The sequence below is a fragment of the Musca autumnalis genome, unplaced genomic scaffold (genome assembly GCF_047663935.1).
Source record: "Musca autumnalis isolate F117 unplaced genomic scaffold, ASM4766393v1 scaffold_5, whole genome shotgun sequence".
NCBI classification, from domain to species: domain Eukaryota; kingdom Metazoa; phylum Arthropoda; class Insecta; order Diptera; family Muscidae; genus Musca; species Musca autumnalis.
In genome coordinates this window covers 11472486-11500216 of record NW_027412088.1, presented here as the reverse complement: position 1 = coordinate 11500216, position 27731 = coordinate 11472486, and the positions used below count along the sequence as shown (strand labels likewise).

The 27731-nt window shown below is 35.0% G+C and overlaps 2 protein-coding genes across 4 annotated transcripts in view; one reads left to right on the top strand and one right to left on the bottom strand.

Annotated features, from left to right (window-relative positions):
• The window catches only part of dpr1 (defective proboscis extension response 1), a 541854-nt gene that overhangs the window by 116152 nt on the left and 397971 nt on the right, over positions 1-27731 (bottom strand). The gene's annotated exons all lie outside the window — the stretch shown is intronic.
• LOC141405727 (uncharacterized) overlaps positions 20071-27731 on the top strand; it is a 36793-nt gene continuing 29132 nt past the window's right edge. The window contains exons 1-2 of one of the 2 annotated variants that reach the window (XM_073990395.1): positions 20071-20454; positions 24791-24925. In XM_073990395.1, coding sequence (XP_073846496.1) covers positions 20267-20454; positions 24791-24925 — 323 coding nt within the window. In that variant the 5' untranslated portion in view covers positions 20071-20266. The remainder of the gene's footprint in view (positions 20455-24790; positions 24926-27731) is intronic. The other variant, XM_073990394.1, reaches the window with a different exon arrangement.

Below are 27731 nucleotides of genomic sequence, written 5' to 3'. Positions count from 1 at the left end.
CGGCTTGGAGTAGACTGCACCCTGCAATCAGGTCATGAAAGCCTTCCTTCTTTCCTTTGCCTGTAAGTCTATATGAATCATACCTGGTATTACAAGAATTGCTTCCGAGGAAACTGTACGATACGCCGACGTCACTCGAAGCGCGGCAGTTCTTTGGACGGACAGTAGTTTTTTTGCTCGAGTCTGCTTTTGTAACGTTGCTGTCCAGATTTCTGAGCCATAGAGAAGTATACTGTTAATCACCTCCATTAATATTTTTCTTCTGCTAGGCAAGGGGCCGCCAATATTTGTCATCAATCTACTGAGTTGCGCAGTTATTTAGGTCGCCTTTGTTATTGAATTCTCTATCTGTTTAGAAAATGTGAGTTTTGTGTCTATGTTCATTCCTAAATACTTTAACCATAGCTTAGACTGTATGGTTATATCTCCTAAATCGATTTCGATTTCAGTATTGATATGTCGCTTTGTAAGCAATATGACTAGATTCTAGCCAGCCTTTTGTACGGATCATTGTTTGCCGGAGCTTCCGTTGCGCCTCTTCAGTGTTTCTCGCTTTTATCACAGCCGCAATGTCGTCGGCATATCCCACGAGGAAGGTGTCATCTGGTATTTCTATTTTTAGAATTTCATGGTACGTCGCATTTCACAGATCAGGGGCTAGATTCTTGTTCTATGAAAATTTGAAATGAAAAATATTTTCTTTATAACATTTTTCATTTGACATTTATTCCCTTTATAAAAGTTTTCATTTCAAATGTTCATAGAACAAGAATTGTGCCCCAGGTCCCAGTATTGATTCTTTTGCGGCACCAGAGGTAATTTGCACATTTTTGGTGCCTTGATTGGTTTCATAAATTAATATGCGGTTCCTGTAAGCCTATTTTGTAACTTTTATCGATTGAAAAGTTGTTAAAATTTCTTTTGTTTTTGTAACAACTACAAAACAAACAAATGACATTGTTGTAAAATAAGCAATGAGTAAAGGTAGTCTCGTATAATCCTCATGAGGTACTTCGAAACTTTGAAGATTTTGCTCAGTGTTTTTATCACGTCCATCCATCGCAAGCTTGACATCTAACGTTGCTAGCAAGATAATCGGTCTTGAATTGTGATTTCCTTACTCTGCGCTTTCTACAGTACTTATGACTTCATCCAGGGCACCAATAGTAGACTTTCCGGGACGAAAGCCATACTGCTTTCTTGAAAGTCCACCTGCCGCGTTTATTGCGTCTCCGATTCTTGGTTTTATTAGCCTTTCAAACATTTTACCGGCTGTATCCAACATGCATAATGGCCTATATGATGATGCTGATGAAGGATCATCCGTTCCCTTGCTTATTAGGACCAGTTAAGCACTTATTATACATAGTAAGTAACACTTCCGGGCGCGATAGCGCTATCTCTTTTATGACCTCCGCTGGTATTCCATCGGGCCGGGTGCTTTCTTGTTTTTGAGACTAGGAGCGGCAGTTTGTAGTTGTTCAGTGGAAAAAGTGGTATGTTTGCGATGTTTTCCGGTTCCGTTTGATCGCATGTGATCTCGTGTTGTGGAAATAAAGTGCATACTATATTTTGCATCACATCTTCATCCATCTTGTCAACCGAGCTTCTCCCTCCAAGCTTTTTCATGGCGATCTTATAGCCAAGGCCACATGGGTTTCTGTTAACAGCCATCCTGAGTTCTTCCCACTTGTCCTTTTTGATGATTATGACAATCTAATCATATACTAATAGTTCAATGAACCGTAAAATAGATTAAAATAAATTATACACCCAAATGCCAAAATTCTAACCCTAAGTATATTTACATCGAAATACACAATGTACTGACAAGCCACAATAACAACATCACTGACTGGCATAGCCAATACATTTTTAAATCTTATAAAATTGTTTAAGCTAAAATGATGAAATGATTACAACATTATTGAATACCCGAGAGCTTTTTTCTAAAACGACACACAAATATTTGTACAGATTTCCAGACAGATTTTGTTTGCCGAAGCCCCCAAAACAGCTATGAGAATTAAGGGGTCTTTTGGGATTGCCAAACATGACTTAAATCACGTAATACGTTAAAATAAAAATCACTCAAGCATGATGAACTCAAATCTTTGATTTACTTCGCTTGTCCTTTTAGGGTTGAATGATTTTCATATATCAAATTTGCAATAGCGAGTTACAGAGAAGGGATTTTTTATTTGAAAGGGAAATAATGGCAGTCTTCTTTTGAATTATTTTACGCAAACATTTAGGGGAAGAAAAATCTGTTAATGAAATAGAACCATCAAATATAAAAGGTAGTAAATGAGTAACAATAACTAATTATGTACCTGTGGTTAGTAATTTATAGCTAATATTTGCTAACACTTTCCTCCTTTCATTACTCTACATTAACATTATAAAGACATATTAAAACTTAACAAACAAAAGAAACCCTCGAGAATTCGGTTTATTCGGTTACACCAGACTGGAAAATGCTTACTTTTTTGGCAACTTAATTATTTAATGACCCCAAACTGGGAAAATAAACTGAAGGGTTTTTCCACTTTTTATTAGCATCTAAAAATAAATCATTTTTAATTTTCATCCAGGCTATAGGGTTATCAGATTTTCACAGACTTTTGTTTTTTGTTTTTTTGTTATTATTTATTATGTTGATGATATTGTGATTTGTGTTTTCTTTGAATTTTCCTCTTCATTGTTAGTTTTTAATATTTACAAAATCGTTTATCACCTTAATAGAATGGTTAAAAAATATGTTAAATTAAAACCAGTAAGAAAAGGGTGAAAGTTGAGCGGGGCCGACTATGTGATACCCTACACAACCACGATTTCAATAAAATTTGGAGAAATTTTTTCTAGACCATATTGAGTCACAATTTCCAACTTTCGTCAAAATTTCAATTTAATTTGGCAAACTTATTTTTAGCCCGAATTTGGTGACATTTTCCAAATTTCATTAAAATTGGACAGACTTTGCGTAATTGTTGCACCAACTACCTCAAATCGGGTGAAAATATAAATATGGGGGCAACATCCAAATCTAAATCTTGGGTGTCACCGTGGTGCAATGGTATGCACAACCGCATTGCACGCTGAAGGTCGTGGGTTCGATTCCCCGACCAAGCAACGTAAAATTTTCAATGGTGGCAAAATACACCTCAGTAATGTTGGCGACATTTCCTGAGTATTTCAGCCATGTAAAACTTCACTACAAGTGTGTCTTATGACACGCCGTTCGGACTCTGCGATAAACTGTAGGTCCCATATCATTGAGCTTAGTATGAATAGGGGTGCACTCATTGATATGAGAGAAGTCTCCCTTGTCCCAATTGAGATGTTTGTGGAACAATTATTATTATTATATCCAAATCTAAAGCAATATCTTTTATAATATGGCTTAAAAATTATCTTCCCCAATTTCAGCTGAATCGGATAATACGAGGGCAGTTCGGAAACTTCTTAAACAGAAAAAAGTTAAGTGTTTTGGAAACTTCCATATCTGTTATGAACACATGTTAAATTTTGTTTCGATCTGGCAACTCCTTCATATAGAAACAGGTGTTCAAAAAAGACGCATCCACAATTTTTTTACAATGGAAAAATTAGAAATGCGTGCTGTCATTAAATATTTACATAAAAAAGGTTTATCGGGACAAGAAATTCATAATGATATGGTGAATGTGTTAGGTGAAAGTGCTCCTTCATATGCAACAGTAAAAAATTGGGTTGCTGAATTTAAACGTGGTCGTACAAGCATTGAAGATGAACCACGTAGTGGACGTCCAAAAACAGCAACAACAACAGAAATTGTAGCCAAAGTGCATGATATGGTATTAAATGATCGACGAATAAAAGTGCGTGAAATTGCTAATATCATGGGCATCTCAAATGATCGAGTCCATTTAATTTTGCATGAAGAACTACAGATGAAAAAGCTTTCTGCAAGATGGGTGCCGCATTTGTTAACAGTCGATCAAAAACGCATAAGAATGAACATTCCTCAAGTTTGTTTGGATCGTTTTATGTGAAATAAAATGGATTTTAAGCGTCGTTTAATAACTGTTGATGAGACATGGATCCACCACTATACTCCAGAGACAAAAGAACAATCCAAACAATGGACTGAAGCTGGAGGAAGTGCCCCAAAGAAGGCAAAAACAATTCAATCGGCTGGTAAGGTTATGGCAACGGTTTTTTGGGACTTCAAAGGTATTTTATTGATTGACTATCTGCTAAAGGGTAAAACAATAAATTCAGAGTACTATTGCAACCTTTTGGATCAATTAAATGTACAAATTTGAGAAAACCGTCCTGGCTTCATCAAGACAACGCACCAGCGCACAAGAGTGTTTTAACAATGGCTAAAATCAACGAATTAAAGTACGAGTTGCTTGACCACCCACCTTATTCTCCTGATTTAGCCCCCAGTGACTTTTACTTGTTCCCAAATCTAAAAAAATCCTTGCTGGCAAGCGTTTTACCTCAAATGAAGATGCAATTACAGTTGTAAACCACTATTTTAAAGACCTTGAGAAAAACTATTTTAATCAAGGGATAGAATTGCTAGAAAAGCGTTAGACTAAGTGTATTGAAGTTTCAGGAGATTATATTGAAAAATAAAAATATTTTTGAAAAACTAACTATTCTCTTTCATTGATAGGCTAAGAAGTTTCCGAACCGCCCTCGTAAATGCGACCTGTACGTTGTGAACAAAACTACATGGAAATACGCCTAGTCAATACTTCTTGAGAAGTATGGCCCAAAAGCTCTAAGAAACCCTGCCAGCACCAACTAAAATTATGATGAGCACAATAACTTAAGAATTGAGTATACGATTTGTCTCATCCGATTTGCAAAACTTAATCTATTTCACGACCACACATTCGTTTACCTACTTCACAAACAAATTTCACAATTTTCGCTTATGTGCAGTTCAAGGGCTGCTCGAGGATAGTTTTGACATTTTTCCCAAATGTACGCCTTGTGGTCCTGGCTTCCTGGCATAATGTCCTAAATGCCGTAAAAGTCCGGTGGAACGATACCTGTAGCAAGGAAGGACTGACATTGGTCCAACCTTTGTACAAAGTAATATTTATCTCAAACTTAAATAAAGTTGCAACAGGGACGTCCCCCAAAAAAATTCAATATTTTTGCTTAGGTGCTGTTTAAGCGTTGATCGACGATGGCTTTGAACTCGAAGGTAGTCCGTATGATTCTATAAAAAAACCATTTAATTTTTTTCGTGGCCAAATACATGGTCTTTGCAAAATGACCCGAAAGCTCTAGAAAATATAACGGTTGGCACGATAACTGTCGAATGGAATGACTTTAAATTTAGGCTAAGCTCTAATATGTGCCATGTCGGTCCATTTATGTAGGCACCGCCTCCGCAAAAGTTCAATATGTTTGTGATTTCAGTCTGACCCAATACGTTGTACTCATCGGTAGCAGCGGGACACCCCTAGCCGCACAGTAGGTTCTTTATGTTGTAGCAACGTAAATACTTTCCTTTCAACTCTGTGGTTTTGGGTCCTCTGTGTTCACATCCGAAAATTCTGCAAAGCGAGCATAGACGGTCGCAGTCCACATATAGAGCATGTGATGGACATCGTGTCGCCATTTTTTCACAATATACCACGAAATGAAAAAAAAAATTCTTAAATAAAAAATATTTCCTCTTGCACGAATGAATGATCTTTTGCTTATTATTGACTATTGTAACTTTTATTCCAAACAAGTATTGAAAAATGTCCCACACAAACCACTTTTAATGGATATGATATAAGATATAAAATTATATATGATATAAAATGATGATGATATGATGATAAATTTAGTGAGAAGCAAATGGTTACGGAATTTTGGTTACGTTGTGTGGCTCCAAAGCTTATTTTCTGCTAGTGACATCAAAAGTTTGTCAAAAAAGCTCATATGGACAAATTTTGAAATTATTTTGTCTGTGAGCTTTTTTACCGAATCACCTTATAATAACATTTCACCTAATCTTAGGAAAACCCTCATCAAAATATGATGCAGGGATATCATATATATATATCATATATATATCATTCACGATATATCTTTGTACCCCGTTTGTACCTTTGGAACTATCTCTCTAAATCTGAATAATCCCGGAATTATCCACTGGTGACATGAGGAGGCACCCTGTTGGAGTCTTCAGGGCGGCAGGTTTAAATTATCTACCATCTACGTAGCGCTAACGCCATACTAGCTTCACATAGTTTACCGCACACCGGCCTATTGCTTTATTAGAGGTCAAAAAGGTTTCTTTGTAAACAACATAAGTGCTGCCGGGCAATTACTTCAGATCTTGTCATTGAGCAAACGACTTATGCACGCTACCGAACGTTACATTTCAATATCTTGCGGTAGTTACTGGTCGAAATCAGGACACCATAGACCAAAATTTTAATGGCAACCCCATTTCAGTCGACCAGGTGGTATATAGTGTGACTAATCGGCGATTCCGGCCGGGAAGAACCGTATTAGGTCAATTATTAAGATATTTAAACTATAACATATGACACCAAGATCGTACAATCAATTATCCGCATACACTACGATTTCTGTGTCGCCTGCAGGGTTATTGGTTGGAGGCCTCTGGTAGCCAAGTACACATTTTGCAACTGTTTGCATGCAGTGGACAACACAATGCTAATACGCTGAAATGTTATCCGGAAAGGGGTATCTTAACGAAACAATTTGCAATGTCAAGTAATATAAGTAGGAGCTTTCCAATGTCTAGCATACATTCAAATGAAATTCACTGCGTTCCATATTTATTTGTGCCTCGATGAGTACTTTCCATGCATGAGTGCTAAAAAGATGACATGTCAGATCACTTGCACCCATGATTGAATGGCATCTTTGGCATCGAATATTTTGCAGGGTTTATATCATAGGATGTGGTCGTCGTTGGCTTCCGCCATGGCAGGTGCGCAGAATATACTGGTACTAGAGAATTTAGCATTAATCAGAATTCTCGATAATCTTTCATCCACTGTAGACAATCTTAAAAGGAGGTTTCAGCCTCCGCCTAACTAAGAATTCACAGCTAAGTCTAGTTTAATATATGTTATAATGCAGTGCGTCACCTGATATGTAGTTACAATGATTTTTAGTTCAATTGCACTTCCTCTAAAATCTGCATTTTACGTTTCATGTACATCAGTCAATGTATAAACATCCCTTTTTATATAAATAGTCCCGACATTTCAGGTACACATATGCAGATCATAGCCCTTATTTTTTACGGGGAAATTTTCGTGTTTTCTTCGGTTTTTTAGAGTACTCTACTTTAAAACAGTCCACCTGAGACAAAAAGAGGACCAATAGCATTGTTAAACAAATCAGAAACAATTGTTGGCAACTTCCACCTCCTACATCATTCAATGCCCACAAAGGATGGAAATTCCCATTCACTCATATCATAAAAACACTAGAGTTGTGCTAAAGGAACTATATGGAACTATCTAGTTCACTTCGCAGTTCCAATGGCCCACAATTTTTCTTTGAACAAACTGCGTATACTTAATATCGCACGTTACATTTCGTGATGTTACTCATACGTTTTGGAACTAGTACAAGGAACTAGGAACTAGATTACCCAACTCTAAAAAACACATTAAAAATTAATTTGCAACTTTCAAAAGGTAAAATCGACCAAAAGAAAAACAACAACAAAAAACCCGGAGAATGAAAAATAAATCCTTAAAATCAAATAAAGGAACAAATAAACAAAGCTCGTGTCAAAATGCCTGTCGGACCACAGACAGCAACAAAAAAGGAGTTATGAAAATAAACAAAAAATAACAAAAATAGCCAAGGGCTTTATTCATCTTTTTGAGAAAATTCATGCCGCAAAAGGGATTGGGGTTTGGCATGGATTTCTTAAAAAAATCAAACGTTTAAATTCAAGAAAAAATTACAAACATAGGTTGGGATTTTCTTATCAAGTCTCGGAGACAATGGGAAATTTAAAGCTTTTCAACACAACTTCTGCTGCTAAGCGAGTTCCGGATTTTGTATTCATATTTCTTAATGTGAGCTTGTCGGAGACAGTGCGAATAACTCAATCCTCTCACACCATTGCACTAGTAGGGTTAAATTTTTTGAGTAATACAAGTACATTGTTATGGCCTGGGTACATAAGCTGCCTCGCCTGGTTGCCTTGTTTTCCTACTTCATTTCTGACATAATAAAAATAAAAGAATAAAGAAGGCCGAGCAAATTTCGAACTGGTTTGCCCTTCTCTTTTTTATTCTTTTATCAGAAGCAAGCAAGGCAAGCAGGCGAGGTAGCATATATACCCAGGCCTTCAGAAACTTCTGAAATATTCGAAAAAATCTGCACATATATATATATATATATATATATATATATATATATATATATATATATATACAAGAATGTGTAAACGCCAGGTCAGTCCCGATCAATATTTGTGTTGTGAAATATGGCGAAAATAAATAATTTTAATTTGTGTATTGGGAGATAAAAAATAAAATAAATTCTGGATTACTAGAAACCATGACCCATGCACATATAAATCCCCTGTTGAATTTTCAATGATAAAATTTAATGATAAATTCGTAATTTAAATAGAGAATAAGTAATTATCACTGTTTTTGCAAAACAAAATTGCTAAATATGTTGATTATGTATTTATAACCTAGTATCTTAACGTTAATGCCAATTCACAGGAAAATATCCAATAGTTTTTCTTTTGCAAGTTTATAATAGCAAAGTTCACTAAGTAGCATTTTGCAACTTAATCGTTAACGTTTTGCAAAGTTTTACATTCGAAAAGTTTTATTTTAATTATTTAATAGCTAATCTCATTTTAGAGTAACCCAAAAGGCTTCTATTATTAAAAACGAATACTTGCTAAACAATCTTATTGGCCTTCACCAAAGTGGCTTGAAATTCTACCAAAATCCTAGTGGGAAAAATGGAATTATTTTAGATTTCAACTATGGTGTTTTTCTATTCAGTTGACGTTGATTCTCGTGCTTGCCATGCGGTTGTTTTCAACCTATTCCAGGTGTTGTTTTTACTGAAATGAAACTTTTGCAACTCGATGTCGAGGAAATTCTGCATTCGTCGGTGTATAGTTTTGTATGTGGCCCGCTATAACAACCGTTTGCAATACTTCCGAGCCCAAGAGTGAAGTGGTACATTTTAAATGCTTTTATTGTTAAATTATTCATTAGAAACCAAAAGTGAAACTTTTTTCTTTTCGGAAATTCCACAAAACTGTAAACTAATGGTTTTTATATACGATACAAATAGTTGTATATTAGGGTGTAACTATACTTTAGTACGAAAATATCATATTATAAATTTGGTGGGTCAAAGAGGTTTTTAGCCGGCATGAGTCCGGCATACGACGACCGCGACGACGAGATGGGCAAAGCATTTTCCCACCCCTAACCGCAAAAAATTATTATAATTATTATTATTGTTGTTGTTGCTTTTGTTATTATTATTGTTATTATTATTATTATTATTATTATTATTATTATTATTATTATTATTATTATTATTATTATTATTATTATTATTATTATTATTATTATTATTATTATTATTATTATTATTATTATTATTATTATTATTATTATTATTATTATTATTATTATTATTATTATTATTATTATTATTATTATTATTATTATTATTATTATTATTATTATTATTATTATTATTATTATTATTATTATTATTATTATTATTATTATTATTATTATTATTATTATTATTATTATTATTATTATTATTATTATTATTATTATTATTATTATTATTATTATTATTATTATTATTATTATTATTATTATTATTATTATTATTATTATTATTATTATTATTATTATTATTATTATTATTATTATTATTATTATTATTATTATTATTATTATTATTATTATTATTATTATTATTATTATTATTATTATTATTATTATTATTATTATTATTATTATTATTATTATTATTATTATTATTATTATTATTATTATTATTATTATTATTATTATTATTATTATTATTATTATTATTATTATTATTATTATTATTATTATTATTATTATTATTATTATTATTATTATTATTATGATTATTATTATTAGTATTATTATTATAGTTAAAAACGTAGTCGACACTGCCGACCAATTATAATTGTTCGAATCAGCATATTACTTCTGCACGCGCCCAACTCATACCATCATCAAAAGCATAGTTCCATTCACCTTTACTTACGACCAGCTAAAACCACTGACAAAGCATTGCACGCGCATCCGGCCCAATTACACTATTCCCTGATCATGCATTTCCCACGACTCAAAATATATGCAATACCATCGATTGGGAGTTCTGCTGAAGACATTAATCGAATACAGAAGTCAGTCTTAGTTACGCAGTCGATTGTAAACGTTGTCTTATAATTAAAGTGTCAAGTAATTCAAAGTAATAATATAAGTGTCAAGTAAATTAATAAAGTGAATTAAAAGTGATAACTTCAGTGTTTTACTAATAGAAACAGGCACCGTGGTTTGCCTTTGAAATATATTTTTTTAATTTAACTCGACTGGAAATCCTTAACTGGCGCCCGAGCAGGGACACCGCTACAAAAGTGAAAAGTGTAAAAAAGCGGGATCCTTAAAATAACAAAAAATTCTGCGAATCCTACGGGACCCTCCAGAATCATTGTTAGTTATCCTCCTTCGCCAAACCGGTATTCCTGGTGATCAATTAACCCTAAAATATCACAGAAGGTTACCGGAGTGAATGTGAAGCTACCCGTACCCGAGTAGGTTACCGTGAGCATAAAAGCGGTTTTCCAAAAAGGAAAAATACGGACCTTCCGCGAGGATAACAAAGGATATCCAGTCGATCGCGTCGCGTCGCGTAACTAAGGCTCAACGAGCAAAAAATACATATCCTTAAACGGAAAAAAGAATAAAATATAAAAATCAAAAATACTACACAAAAAAGGAATAAAAATCCTTTAGAAAATTTAAAAAAAAAGAAAGAAAAATATTCCACAAAGGAAAGAAATATCCTTAAATAGGAAAGAAAGAATAAAATATAAATCAAAAATACCAAACAAAAAAGGAAAAAATCCTTAAAAAAATTGTAAAAGAAAAGAAAGAAAATATTCCAAAAAGGAAAGAAGGAAAAAAAAGGAAGAAATCCTTAAAATTTTTTCAAATAGAATCCAAAGAAAAGAAAATAAATCTTAAATAAAAAATCCTATAAAGTGAGAAGTGAAGTGAGAGTGTTCAAAAACGAAACAAGCCGTATAACCAGGTGAGTCCTTTTACCATTCCAATTTGTGACAATAATGGAGGAAATGAGAACGACTTTGACAACCCTTACGGGGGCAGTCAATAGGCTTTTAGAACAGGTCAAGTTAGTAGAGAATAGACTAGGGAGACTTGAACAATCAAATGATATGACGGAATTTAATAGGAGACTTGACGAGTTAGAACGGCTAAGGCAAAATGGAACCCCAAACACTGAGGAAGCGGTGTATACATTAGCAGTTCCTAGAACTGAGGAAGACCTTAAGTCAATATGTCGGCTACCGGATAGTGTCAAAGAGTTGCGCACTTTTGACGGTAACCCGCTTCATTATGTCTCTTGGGTCCACTCTGTGGAGATGGTCCTAAAGGACTTCGAGATCGTAAAGGATAAGCCAATATATAGGACAATCATGCAAAGTATTAGGCAAAAAGTTATTGGAGAAGCGGACACGGCACTGGTGTCCTACAACATCTTCGACAGTGACTGGAAAGACGTAAAGAAAATATTATCATTGCATTATGCAGACAAGAGGGATGTCCAGACGCTGGAGCATCAACTCAACCAGCTATCTCAGGGATCGTCGAAGGTCGACGAATTCTATTCAACTGTGAATAACCAGTTGTCCCTGATAATTAACAAAATAAAAAGTGAATCATATAGCGAAGAAACTATTAATGCTTTAATAAGTACCCATAGGAACAGAGCATTAGACATATTTATACGAGGTCTTACCCCGGCTCTGTCCAGAATGGTGATCATACAAAGACCAAGGACATTGCCCGAGGCATATTCTGCTTGTCTTGAACTACAAAATCTAACAATGAGGAATAATATTTTGCATCCAGGAACGCATAAGAATTCGCAGTCAACAATCAGTCCAACAGATACATCTCCACCTACACCAGCTCGACCACCCAAACATTACAATAATTACAACAGGCAGAACAATAACTTCAAAGCCAATAACTGGCAATCAAAGAATAACAGTCATGACTATAACCCGAATTATAGGCCAGTTCCATACCCCAAGAAACCGCAAATCAAGCATGAGCCTATGGAGGTGGATCGTTCTGTACAATCAAGGAATGTCAATTACATGAATCGCCCCAGGCAACCTGAGAAAAGACATGGATCTGAAATTCATAATAGGGACAAACAGCCGCGTATTTTTCACCTAGATGCTAATTGTGAAGATCCTGAGCCACATGATATCAGTGAGGAAGCACTGCCTGACGAAGTCAATGACGAGACGAGTGAACAGAATTTTATGGAGGAAGGCCATCAAGCCTACCTTACATAGAATACGTAGACCGAAAAAATAGAATATTACAGTTTTTGATCGACACCGGCTCGAACAAAAACTTTTGCAGCCCAGACCTGTCTGCCGGAAGTACACCCTTAATTAAACCAATTGTAGTTAATACGGCGGGTGGAGAAATTCTGATAACCAAAAAAATAACAGGAGCATTTTTTTCCAGGTTTGGAATATCAGACAAAATTACCTTTTACATTTTACCCGGACTAACAACATTTCATGGAATTATAGGTGACGACTGTCTTAAAGAACTAGATGCATTGATAGATAGAAGGGAGAATATTCTCCTTATCAGAAATAAGATTGTAATTCCCCTAAAGGCTAAATTAAGCAATGCTTTAAATTATGTACTAGACGATTCGGTACCAGTTAGTACTCGAGAAAAAATTAACCAACTTCTGGAAAAATACAAAAATTTATTTGGGCCAATAGACAAAAGTCAAGCAGTTTCAACGAATGTAAAAGCGGAGATACGAACAACTACACCTGACCCGATTTATACTAAAAGTTACCCATACCTAGCCGCAATGAGGGAAGAAGTAGAGAAACAAATTAAAGAAATGTTGTCTGAAGGAATAATACGTCCATCCAAAAGTCCTTACAATTCCCCCGTTTGGATAGTTCCAAAAAAATCTAAACCAAACGGTGAGAAACAATTTAGACTGGTCATCGATTATAAGAGACTTAATGCAGTAACTATACCAGATACATACCCCATACCCGACATTAACGCTACATTGGCAAGTCTTGGTAATGCCAAATATTTTACAACTATAGACTTAACCGATGAGGCACTTGTAGCTTTTCAAAAGTTAAAAACTCTATTAACATCAGCGGAGGTTCTAGCATTTCCAGAGTTTGATAAGGCATTCAACCTTACAACAGATGCATCAAACTATGCTATAGGTGCTGTCCTTTCACAAGGAGAAATAGGCAAGGATAGACCGATTGCTTATATATCTCGTTCACTTAATAAAACTGAAGAAGCATATGCAACTAACGAGAAAGAGATGCTAGCCATCGTATGGGCGCTTGATAATCTACGGAATTACTTATACGGTGCCAAATGTATAAAGATATATACGGACCATCAACCACTTACCTACGCATTAGGTAATAGGAACTTTAACTCCAAGTTAAAACGATGGAAAGCACGTATAGAAGAGTATAATCACGAGTTGATCTACAAGCCTGGTAGATCAAACTTCGTCGCTGATGCTCTTTCTAGATTAAAAACCAGTGTCAACCACATCAGTGAGACATCGACGGATACTGCTAGTGAAGGCGATTCGCAATATACAAGAACAGCATCGGAAGGTACAGTAATAGTTTCGGAGATCGATAACGAAGACATTGAATCCACAGGATCAACGGCTCACAGCGCAGATCAGGATGCTTCCGACCTTATACCCCACATGCAAGTCCCAATTAACGTTTTCCGAAACCAGATAATTATACAAAATGGACCGGAACTCCAATCAAATGAAACACCACACAAGAATTTCATACGTCATTATGTTTCGTCTCGTGAATGGAATCGAGAAACACTACTACGAAAATTAAAAGAATTATTGAACCCAGGTGTGGTTAATGGTATAAAAATTCCAGAGTGTTATTTGTCGATATTACAACGTCTCTATTTGGAGCACTTTTCAAAATACGAGATCAGGATAGCCCAGAACAAAGTTACTGACATTAACTGCGAAAACCGACAATTCGAAATACTCAAGGAAGAGCATTGTAGAGCCCATAGGAATGCCAAAGAAAATAAGAAACAAATATTAGACAAATATTATTTTCCTCACATGTTTGCACACATTCGGAAGTTCGTGGCAAATTGTGATATTTGCAACACAAATAAATATGATAGGAAACCTACAAGACCACAATTTCAAGAGACACCTATACCGACGATGCCTTGTGAGATTTTGCATATGGATATAGTTGAAATTCAAGGTCACAAATTTATATCAGTACTTGATAAATTTTCAAAGTTTGCTAATGTATTTCACATCAGCGATAGGTCAGTCCTGACAATCAGAGAAAAACTCGTGAAAATATTACATTTTTTTACCGCTCCGAAAATTCTGGTAATGGATAACGAGAGTAGTTTCATTAGCACATTAATTAGAGATTTTCTAGAAAGATTGGGTATACAGATATACCTAACTCCATCACAACGCAGCGAAGTGAATGGCCAAGTAGAGCGATTTCACTCTACTCTTCATGAAATTTACAGATGTTTAAGGGCAGAAAAGGCGGAGCTTAGCGTTCTTGAACTTACATACGTTGCGGTGGACAGGTATAATAATACAATACATTCAGTCACAGGAAAAAGACCGAACGATATATTTTTTAACAGATTTAATACAACAGACTTTGACAAATTAATAGAGGCACGTATAAGTATAAATAGAGACCTAGGAAATATTATTTAGAGAAATGCAAAAGAAAAAAATAAACGCATGAATATGAAACGTTCACCACCGAGAAAATTTAGGAAGGGCGATGCTATTTTTGTCCGAATTAAAAACATACAAGGCAAGAATAAGCCAGTTTATAGGAAAGAAATTGTAGATAAAGATAATAAAGTCACAGTTCGCACGGTAAGTGGTAAAAGGATACACAAGGCACACATAAAAAATCTGAAAAAAATTAAATAAAATCCTCCACTTCCTTCCACTGGATTTATGAATTACTGAGTGTGGTGACGATTCCCGTCAGTTGAAAGGTTCAAAAGGTGTCCATGGCTTAACGAGACTTCCTTTTGTTCTTTCTTATACTGATGGAAAATCATTCTATTACTCAAGGAGAAAAATCATGATATATGAATGGCAAATGCCTAAAACTGGAAACATTACGATTTCAATGATTATAATAAATGGCCAAGACAAAAATTAATATAAAATATGTTAAAAATAAAAAATGAAGTAGGGAAGATTCCTGTCGGTTGAAGGACTAAAAAGTTGTCCATGGCTTAAGAGACTTCTTTTTTACCTTTCTTATAATGACAGATAATCGACCTTCAACTTATAAAGAATAATAGTAAATTGAAAATTGGGATATCCCCATGTACATTGGCCAAAAAATAAACTAATTTGAAAAAAAAAATGTAGTCAGATACTACAACCAAAAATAAAAATATATACTATATACTAACCAATAATTAACTATACAAAAAAAAAAACAATAACAAAAAAAAAAAGGGCTTTGCCTTTCTACTAACCCCTAATCAACACAATTATTACATTATAGAGATATGCTTTTACGAGAAGTCTTCACCATCTTGGCAGGCTTTGCCATATATACATTGGAGGGAGCAAAGATTTTTCAGTATGACGTCCCCATAGTGACCATTCGAGTGGGAAACGCGTGGATAATAGATGGAAACTTCAAGTTGGTTCACGTTATCAACCTACAGGACTACGCCAAAACTGCAGAGGAAATTTCTGAACTGGTCGGGAATAGGATGCCACCAACCCAAAAGAAGCATATGATTGAGTACCAAATCGGCCAAATCAAGAAAATGTTGGAGGAATTAGGTTGCGCTACGAAGCAGAAGAGATCCATAGATTGGATTGGGTCAGCATGGAAATGGGTAGCCGGAAACCCTGACGCAGCGGATTGGAATAATTTGCTCAGAAGCCAAGACTCCATCGTTAGAAATAACAATGAGCAATACAAAATCAATGAAAATCTTCTTAACTCTACGAGAGATGTAATTCGGAAAACCAATGAACTTGTCGACTCCATTAACCAGATAAGCAACGGCAGAGAAAACGAGGAAATTGGACAGAACACCATGAACCAGGTCATTGTCTTGAAGGACGTCCTCAAGGAGATAATTAGGGCATGCCAACTGGCAAAAAACGGCATCATCAACACCAATCTCTTAAACAAAGGCGAAGTCGAGGATGTCATAGACGAAATGGAAACCTTGCCATATGCGAATGCAGTCGAAGCCATTGAATACGGCACTCCATCAATTTATACAAATGGATCCGTGTTACTATATGTGCTGTCCATACCAAAATTGAGAAAAGATCTTTACCATCGACTCATCCTCAGAGCCCCTATTAAAAACGGAAAACAAATCGAACTACCCTACGATGAAGTCCTTGTTAGCGAAGCTGAAACTTATGGTGTTTATAGCCCTTGCCTACAAATCAATAATGTAACGGTATGTCGACAATCTTCACTAAAGCAATTACCTGAGGACACATGCATACCACATCTTCTTAAAAGCAGAAACGCCAGCTGCCGATACAAGCTAACAAATGAACATACTATAGAAATGATCACTACGGACATCCTGTTCCTTACTAACTACAAAGGTGCTATAAATCTCCAGCAACACACCAAAACCCTCAACGGTACTTATTTAATTAAACTCTACAACGAAAGCATTACTATTGGTGACAGGAACTTTTCCAGTACATTAAGTTCCAGATTGCAGCCATTACCACCAGTCCTAATGAATGTAAATACCGAAAGTTTTGTTTTGGACATTGATCACGTACATAGCATTGGATTGCGCAACATTCAAAAACTTCAAAGCCTTGCTTCGAAACTGGATATATCTCTAGGAACTTACATTACGATCTTAATACTAGCTGGCATCTGTATTGGGATTCTCTGGCATAAAATCACCAAAAAACTAAACCTGCCAACAATCCAATTACCACAAGCCATGAATACCCCTACCCATGTGATCTGCGGGACGCAGATTTTTAAGGAGGGAGGAGTTAAGAACGTAGTCGACACTGCCGACCAATTATAATTGTTCGAATCAGCATATTACTTCTGCACGCGCCCAACTCATACCATCATCAAAAGCATAGTTCCATTCACCTTTACTTACGACCAGCTAAAACCACTGACAAAGCATTGCACGCGCATCCGGCCCAATTACACTATTCCCTGATCATGCATTTCCCACGACTCAAAATATATGCAATACCATCGATTGGGAGTTCTGCTGAAGACATTAATCGAATACAGAAGTCAGTCTTAGTTACGCAGTCGATTGTAAACGTTGTCTTATAATTAAAGTGTCAAGTAATTCAAAGTAATAATATAAGTGTCAAGTAAATTAATAAAGTGAATTAAAAGTGATAACTTCAGTGTTTTACTAATAGAAACAGGCACCGTGGTTTGCCTTTGAAATATATTTTTTTAATTTAACTCGACTGGAAATCCTTAACTTTATTATTATTATTATTATTATTATTATTATTATTATTATTATTATTATTATTATTATTATTATTATTATTATTATTATTATTATTATTATTATTATTATTATTATTATTATTATTATTATTATTATTATTATTATTATTATTATTATTATTATTATTATTATTATTATTATTATTATTATTATTATTATTATTATTATTATTATTATTATTATTATTATTATTATTATTATTATTATTATTATTATTATTATTATTATTATTATTATGACATTTTGTGGCGACTCACCACAATATTCTAAGTATTACTTTTATACACAGATATATATTAAAACACCAATATTCACACCCTGTTGCTGGCCATGGAACTTCATGGCAAGCATTGTTTTAGGTTGAAATCTCGGGTGTATTATAGAACTTTGCTTATGCCACACAGCATTGTTTTCCTCTACAAAGGCCTGTGTTTGTTTGTTCGTAGATCTGCTTCCTCCTAAAACTAAACTAAATGTTTTGATAATGCACTATGGGAGTAAACAAATTGCAATACATTTTTAACTGCTTTCGTAATTTTACATTCAATATGGAAAGATGGCAATGACAGCAACAAAAGTAAAAGCAGCAGTTACCGCAACCACAATGAAAGTAGTGAAAAGTTTGTTTTAGAAGATTCCCTTCTTGGCCCCCAGACAGACAGAGACAGACAACACAGCACACAGGGAAAACAATTACTAAGCTAAAGGATAAAAGGAAATTTCAACAACAATGCGAAACAACAACAAAACAATGGTCTCCTCTTCTTCCACAACATTTTCTTTTTGCCATTGTGGTCCATCTATGTGTTACACATTGGGATTTGATTCTCCAAGAAATGGGAGTTGATGATATACACAACAGAGAACGGGAAAGATTTTTACACAAAACCATATCCTATTTACACTTTAGAATGGCCAATTTGTTAAGTATTTATTTGCTTGGAACAACAAATACAAAAATACATTGCCATGCATTAAATATAATGTTAAATACCCAAGGATAACAACAGGGGAGCTGTATTGTGAAAGTGAGCGGATAAAACTTTTTAACAGCTGTTCACAAATGAAAAATTTAAAAATAAATGGTTACAAATGTTTGCTGAAACATTTTGGGTCAGAAAAATAATTTTGTAAATTGAGAGACAAACACAAAGAGAGGGTGGAAGGCAGTTTAAAAATAGTTAAAGGCTTACAGATATTGCATAACATTTTTTCTAAAAATTGGATTATTTGACAGTTTTATTTGTAATACAAATATTGTGTTATTCCCAAATGAAGGAGATTGGATGAAATACGGGATGCTTTACTACATCAAATTCAGGGAATGTAATGTTTGCTATGTAATGAAATTATTTGGTATTGTGTGCTGGGGCTGGATTCTTGTTCTATGAAAATTTGAAATGAAAAACATTTTCTTTAAAACATTTTTAATTTTGCATTTATTTCCTTTATAAAAGTTTTCATTTGAAATTTTCATAGAACAAGAATTGAGATCCTGTTGTAGAAATTTTGGAATATCGGTTTTTAATCAGTAATTCTGAGTATATGTATATGTTGTACATGAAAGGGTTGGCGTTTTTTTATTTGGGATAACAACTTCTATTTTGTTTTTCAAAATAGTCAAGGTTATTCCCATGCTAACAAATGTCAAAATTTTCGACTAATAAATGAAAGTTATTTTAATAAAATATTTAAAAAACGACTATGGGATTAAGTCTGACTGTTTTGAAAAACTTAATTTTACATATTTATCAGTTTTTTAATAAGAAATGAGAGGGGTTTCGTTTTTCTCATTTCTCTTTTATGAAAAAACTGAGAATTGAAGTGATCGTAAGTTATGGTAGCAGCTTTTCAAATGGTAATTTTGGACTATTTATTTGGGTAGAATCTGTTTAGAAAGCGTACGACACGCCCTAATATTCACAATGTACAGTACCTTGTACAGTACAGCCCATGGCATGGTACACCCATGGTACTCTTCTACCTTATATAAATGTGCCTTGGTACAGCCCTGAGGGCAAAAACCTATAACTTTGCGTGTGCGTATAAAAAACAAAAACAAAATACATGTATTTCAAATTGAAATACAAAAACAAAATACATGTTGAATGTCAAATTGACACACGCAACATCCAAAGTTATAGGTTTTGCCCTAATACCCACAATGTTTGTTTTGAAAACTGTTATACTCTGACAAAAAATAAATAAATTTCTGTTAAAAAAAAATTCTTATTGTAAAAAAAATAAATAAAAAAACGAGACTATAGCGGAATACAGGGATTTGTATTTGCCGTTGAGACTAGCGATATTAAATATTGTATTAATAAAAGAAAAATTCGCAAATTTCAAAGGAAAGCCCATAAACAACGAATGCATTAAGAATGGAAAATTGCAGTTTAAACATGGATCCCTGTAGCTCAAGTCAAATTTCTCCAATTGGAAAAGAAACTGAGGGTAAAAATATGTTCGACATATCAAATGTATCCGAACAACAGCTTCATTCTGCATCACTTCAATCCATACCATCTTATGTGTGTCGAATATGTCATAATTGTGAAAATCCAGAAAAGTGAGTAAACATTTTATGCTATGTACATACATATGTACATACTTAATTAGTTGGCCGTCAAGAGCACATGTGTCCTATACGCCGAACTAAGAAATGAGTTTCTCTCTATTTGTTGCTTTATGTCTCCAATTTGGAATATCGTAGATTTTTCGAAGAATTTTTCTCAAACAAACCAAGCACTGCCTTGTCTGCTTGAGCAACTAACCAGGCTTGGGAAACATACATTAGCACGGGTAGAACCATTCTTATATAAAGTGTTATTTTTGGTTGAAGAGATGTGGCTTTGATTTTAAATAGCATATGTTGTTTTACAACTGATGTTGTTTGTTGTGTTTATGGCGGTGCCGGGGTGGATGAAGTCTTTAGCTCCCTTAAAATTATAAATGTCAATGTCCACAGTTGGTTCGAGTTCTATGGACGCCTTGAGCTTCGATACCATTAACTTTGTCTTTTCGCCGTTTACTGTCAGACCCACTTTGGCAGATTTTTCCTCGAACTTCTGAAAGGAATCGGTTATTGCCTTTACTGATGGACCCATGATTGGCATCATCAACCTAAGCTATTGGTGCTATTTGTGCCATTTATTTTTACATCTGCATCCCGTATAACCTCTTCCAGCCGAATGTTGAGTAGGTCACACGAAAGGCTGTCTCCTTATCTGAAACCTTTTTATACCCTCCACCATAGGATGGGGGTATATTAAGTTTGTCACTACGTTTGTAACTACTCGAAATAATCATTGTAGACCCCACAAACTATATATATTCTTGATCAGCGTGCAATTCTACATCGATATTGCCATGTCCGTCCGTCTGTCCGTCTGTGGAAATCACTCTAGCGTCCGAACGGATTGACGTAGGTTGATGAAATTTTGGAAAAATATGTTATATTTACGTAGGACTTTTGGTATTGAAAGCGGGCTATGTAGGTCCACGCTTTCGTATAGCCCCCATACAAAATGACGCGTGACGCGTCGTCGTTTTAAGGAATTTTTAAGATATTTGGCCTATTTTTTCACCGAATTGGTTGTAATTTGGTACCTTGTGTCTCCAGAGGCCAAAAAATATTCCTACCAAAGTTGGGTTATATAGGTCCACGTTTTGGTATAGCCCCCATATAAGGCCCCATATAAAGTACGCGTCATTTTAATATATTTTGAATGTATTAGACCCATTTGACCACATAATTGGTTGTAATTTGGTATTTTGTGTCTTCAGGGGCCAGAAAACATTCCTACCAAAGTTGGGTTATATCGGTCCACGTTTTGGTATAGCCCCCACATAAGGCCCCTTATAAAGTACGCGTCATTTTCATATATTTTGAATGTATTAGACCCATTTGACCAAAGAATCGGTTGTAACTTTGTATTTTGTGTTTCCAGAGGCTAAGAAACATTTCTACCATAAAATGTTTATATAGGTCCACGTGTTGATATAGCCCCCATAATACAATATCCCCGATTTTCGATATTTTGAACGTTTTAGCCTCATTATCACACCGAGATGGCTGAAATTTGTAGGTATAGGTCCACGCCATCATATAGCCCCCATAGAACGGTACCTTCCGAATTTCGGTATTTTGAAGGTAGTGGCCACATTAATCCACCGAAATGGCTGAAATTTTTGGTGGAGGGTATAAAAAGTTCGGCTCGACCGAACTTAACGCTTTTCTTACTTGTTTGGTACTAAACTCTTCAGCAAGGTCCTAGCATCAATTAGTGTCAGCTTACAGAGCCTAATGAGCTTTGTGGGTATACCAAATTCAGACATGGCTTGGAATACCTTTGAACGTAGGGGGCTATCAACGTCTGTTTTATAATCGACAAAAAGATAGTAGGTGTCGATTTGCATATCTTGTGTCTTACCCAGGTTTTGACGCAGGGTAAATATCAGGCCAATGATGGATTTGCCAGGTCTAAAGCCGCATTGTAAGGACCAAATTATTATTGACTTAAGTCCTTCGCACAATATCCCTGACACTATCTTAGTCTTATCACCTTTTGTGTGGACGAAACACAGGGTGTTCAGGTTCCAATCGGTTCCAATCGTTCTTCCTGCCATATGGTGCTAACTAGCTGATGTGTACATCTTATCAGCGTGTAGCCTCCTGTTTTGAACATTTCGGCTGGTAGGCCATCGCCTCCGGATGCCTTATTATTTTTCAGTCGGTTTCATCATGGCCGAGCGGTATATATTCAATACCATCTTCTTGGATTGGATTTGTGGTATGTTCGTCCGTGTTCCCTAGTATTGAATACTAATAGTTTGGGGAAATGCTCTTTCCATATCCTAAGCGAATAATCTGTATCAGTTACCAAATTACCTTGCTGGTCTCTACAGGAGAATGTGCCTGTACAAAAGCCTTCAATTTGATGTTTCAGTTTTTGATAAAATTTTCGGACTTCATTTTTATGTATATCACGCTTTTCCATTTCTCTCTTTTCACTGTGGAACAGACGTTTCTCCTCTCTCGATATCTCATTTTTTCGGGAGCATATCCATATTTTATGAAAGAATGAACCAAAAGCCTTAAAAATCCTGCCGGTTTACACACTGATGAGAAAGATAAGTTACAAATAAAGTATCCATACATACACAAAGGTCCAAGAAATTTATATTGGGCAATGGATGTAGATAACTCCTTCAAAATTCCCTTCTAAATTTCGAATGACATTGTGATTCTGTTCACATCGATGTAATGTTTTCCTTGTGTCCTGAAATATTCCTCCAAAAGCTCTTATATTGGTCTAACATTTGGTCATCCTAATAATTCTCTGAAATTTACTATATCGGTCAACGCCTTTAGATACCCCCCTCAATAAGCTCGCTTTAGTAAGTTTAAGGACTGTTCGATTTGCATCGAAGGTAGTACTTGTGATTCTACAAAACGCTATAGTTTTTCGACTTCAAGTCCATGCTTCCATGACTAAAATAAGTGATGGTGATCTATATTACAACCCTATAATTTTATTCTCTATACTTATCTGGATAATGGCCTGAATGTTCCAAAACTCAGTTCAAGTGGTATTTAGGACTGTCATGGGAATAATTACTCCGTGCAACATTTTCAAGATAATTATGCACAAATAACTTCTACTGTGGGTTTTATAAAAGTACAGACTCAATCGACAAAAACCATATTTGGATTTTGTGTTGTTAAATCGGGTTTACATTTTATGGCCTCGTCTAAATATGACTTAATATGGAATTTTTATAGCAAATCGAGGCAATATCTCTGAAACCAATTCGAATCTTGTTTAAAACTCCGAAACGAACTTGTAGACAAGAGCATGAAGAAAATGCATAACATATTTACAAATTGCATAATTTTGTATATTTCGCATCTATCTCTAGAACTGTCACATTTGTCGTTAATTTTTCTTTGGAAAACTGATCTGCTGGAATGTAATTCGTAAGTCTACAGAACATTCCATTCTTTTAAAATACCTCTATCACGCTAGAAATAGCATATTTTTTAAGGACAATTTGATAAATATATCAACAATGCAATGGAATCCCAAATATGAGTGTAAACAGAAATTATGTAAACTTTCATATATTTTATCGTTTTCCTATTTGTTTCCTATGTCCTCTGTTCTACAACTTTAGGGCTACAATATTGCTGGAGACCACAAAAAAAATTCTCATTAGTTTCTGAGATAAAGCCCCAATTAGTAGGAAAAGGGGTCGTTTTAGCTCGGTTTGTATGAGGCTATAAAATCCAAACCCGATCTACCAACTGAAACCCAACTAGGGTTTTTGTGGTCTCAATATGTACTTTCAGAAAATGCCCATTAGAAGTTGTTTGAATTTTCAGAGCTGCACAGTGTTATTACTACTGTTTATAACAATTTCCCACAAATACCTAAAAATTTACGATGTCTTATTTGTCTTAATTCCTTATTTTTAATTAAGTTTTTTATGTTAATCTCCTCCAAATGTTTCTTTTTTGTTTCATTCTAAAGTTTTGTTACATTTTTTCGCAGTTTTATTTCTGAACTATATTCTCAAGGGATTTAAAAATATTATTATTAAATAAGTGCGCTTTGTCCAGCACTCGCCTTTACTTAACCTATCATTTAGTATAAATTACACACTAACGCAGCTTGCACGGGTTCCTTGAATACATTTTTTGGGGCGTAGCGATCTTCCCTCCTCTTCATTACTAAAATCTTGTTGTAATGTCACAAGAAAAACTCATCTCTTTCTCTGGCTTGTTCATGTGTTTAGTTTATCTCCACATGCTTTGAATATTATCAATTTCTTGTTATTGTTTTTGTTGCAAATTATTAAACTTATTAATTCTCATTTTCACTTTTCTCCCCTTATTCTTTTAGATTAGTGTCACCATGTTTGTGTCGGGGTTCCCTGACATATGTTCACATTCATTGCCTTGAAAGATGGATTAGTATGTCACGTTGTACCAGCTGTGAATTGTGTCAATTTCAATATAATACACAACAAACTTTAAGGTAGGTAGGCATTATGGCAAACAGAAGAAACCAAAACCCCAAATCTAAAAGATTTATTACAACCACAACAAAGAAAAAAAAGAATCGCGAAAAACAAACAGCAAACATATAATTTGAGCAAAACAAATATTACCTACGTAAACAATATTTATTTACATACGTAAACGTGTAGAGAATATGTGTACTTTATGTCGGCGTATTTGGTGTGTTATTTATTTTACAAATATATGCTAAACTTCTTACTCTTTTGTTTTCCGAAAGGATGAACAAGTATAGAGAGAAACTGCGAGATTTTTTGAATATAAATTTTCTATATGAGAATTATTTCGAGTTACTTGTGCTTAAAGGGGAAAAAACGACAACGGTGCATATGGCCAATTTACAATTGAACTAGGGCCAGAGGACAAATATTGTCCTATATTTTGATTTTGAAGAGTAATTTATAGTTTTGAAAGAGTTTGGCAATCATTCTTAGCAAAATTTACTATTATAATGTTCAAAATTTACTATTATATCCGTTCAGTACGCATCATTTTTTTTAATCCTTACAGATTTAAAGAATTTTTAAGACATTTCGATTTAATTAGAATTTGTTATTATTTTTAAAATTTGTGAGAAACAACCATAGCCATTGTTTTATATCTTCAGCAGCGTTAGATCTTAATGGCAAAAATATTTGTTGTCTCTTGCAAAGTAAATTGCGTATTCCTTTCCTCTATACTCAGCATAACATTATCTGTTATTTTCTTGTAATTTTCTTTTCTTAATGTTGTTTGTATTAGTTCTTGAATAAAACAAAAATAATTTTTCACTTCATTTGTTGGCTTTTTCACAGCAGCCAAACAAACTGTTTTGCTTCATTTGTTCCATTTTTTTATCAGGGGTCCTACTTAAATGAGGGCTATGTATATGTTCAAAAATACAGTTAGGCTGCTAAAAACATTAAAACGAATTTGATTTGATCAAATTAAATGTCAGAACGATGCCTTTAAGGATATCTGGTAGATCCGAAACAATTAAAAAAAAAATATAAAACAGTTTTCCCAACAGGGACTGTAATGTGCTAAGAAAAGATCCCTAGTGTTGAAAATAAATATGTTCATAGACGACAACACAAGTTTTGCAAGTTTGGCTCTAATGTGCCTCATCGAACTAATAACTTTTACCCTGCGTTTACACATGACAGGACAGTTGAGTACATGTATTGATTGTCAAAAACCCAAAACTTGCCTGCGTGACGTAGGCTTCCAGACAACTGCATAAACAGTTGTAAAATTATGAATGAAAATCGTCGATTTCTTCTTGTTTTCCGTTCACATACTTTGTTTTTGTTCATGTTGTTTTGTTTTCAACACATTTAAATAATTTTCTCACTTATTTTCACAAGAATGTCAAAAATTTGTTAACCCGACTGTCTGTGAAAAGATGATGGACAGCTATAGTAAATCAGAGTTGTATTTCAAGACAAATTGTCTGGTGTAAACGCCAAGTTAGACCTTACATATGCTCTGACGAAATTCATTTCAGAGATTCTGGATTCGATCGACCTGTTCATCCGTCTGACTGGCAGCAGCGCACGATACCTCTCAAACGGAATACCTGAGGGGGTTCAAGTTAAAAAATTGGTCATACCAAAATTTTTTCTAAAAAAATAGTGCACACGATAATCCTCGAACTGATCAATCGACATGGTCCGAAATTTTTTGTATTAGTTTTGAAAAATTTTGCAGCGGGTTGTCTGTTCTGTTGCCCCAATAACAACGGTACCAATTTTTTGGGCCCAGTCCATACTTCCTGAGGTAATAACTCAAAAGCTATATAAAAACCTGAGCACGCATAAGTAAAGGTAATGTATACTCCCTGCAACAGCAACCGCACACGCAGTACTTAACACCAGTCTTTGTTTCTCCAATACCTGAAAATGCATGCTTTTTGCAAGGATGCATCAGAAGTAGAGGTTGGGGCTAGCTTTTCCGTTGCACCAATCTGTTCTATACATTCCTATCTCGCTTGAGCCTGGCTCTATTGGCCCATACATTGAATCTATGGAGGTAGCAGTCAGGTGTGGAACTGCCGAGGCATATTTTCTTAACATACATACTCTGTCGATTATAGATGCACTCTAGGCACAACATTAGCCCTCTTTTTGGGAGGTCACAACCAACTTGTCTTAGGTGGCTTAAGGGCTCATAGTGAGTTGTGGCATTTTGTTCTAGATGGGGATTCCGCTGTTTGAGCAGATTGATAGCTCTACTTTATGCAAGGTCTATGAGGACACCCCTATCAGAATTATCGAAGAGTGCAATATTTGACCAAACATAACCATCGTGTCAATTGATCTGACATATGGCGTCACTTGATAACAAGTCGTTTCCTTAGGGCAGACAATCTCACCAAAATTGCCTCCATTAGCAGACCGCCGGACTTCCTCACCTCCAATCCCACTGAAGCGGGTTCTTTCGTACCGGAATGACCCGAAACTATAGTATTTTGGCCAGTATTTGATTCTACATAGGTTACTATGCTGCTACAACAACAAAAACTTCCTCACCCCTGAACTGCGCACTTTCATCAATCATTGGAAAACTAAATGGCCTTTTCCAGAGAGTTCTCCTATAACCGCTTCAGAGAACTACCCAGTCCTTCTGATGCTCGAGTAGCAAAAAGAACGTTCCGGGACATCATCACAACTGCAGCCGCTGGCAACATACCTGCTGGTCGAATACTCGACGTGAGATCAAATTTCCCAGCAGAGGCTGTGGGACTAGCAAATGAACGTGATGCGCTTTGACGAGATAACCCTAAT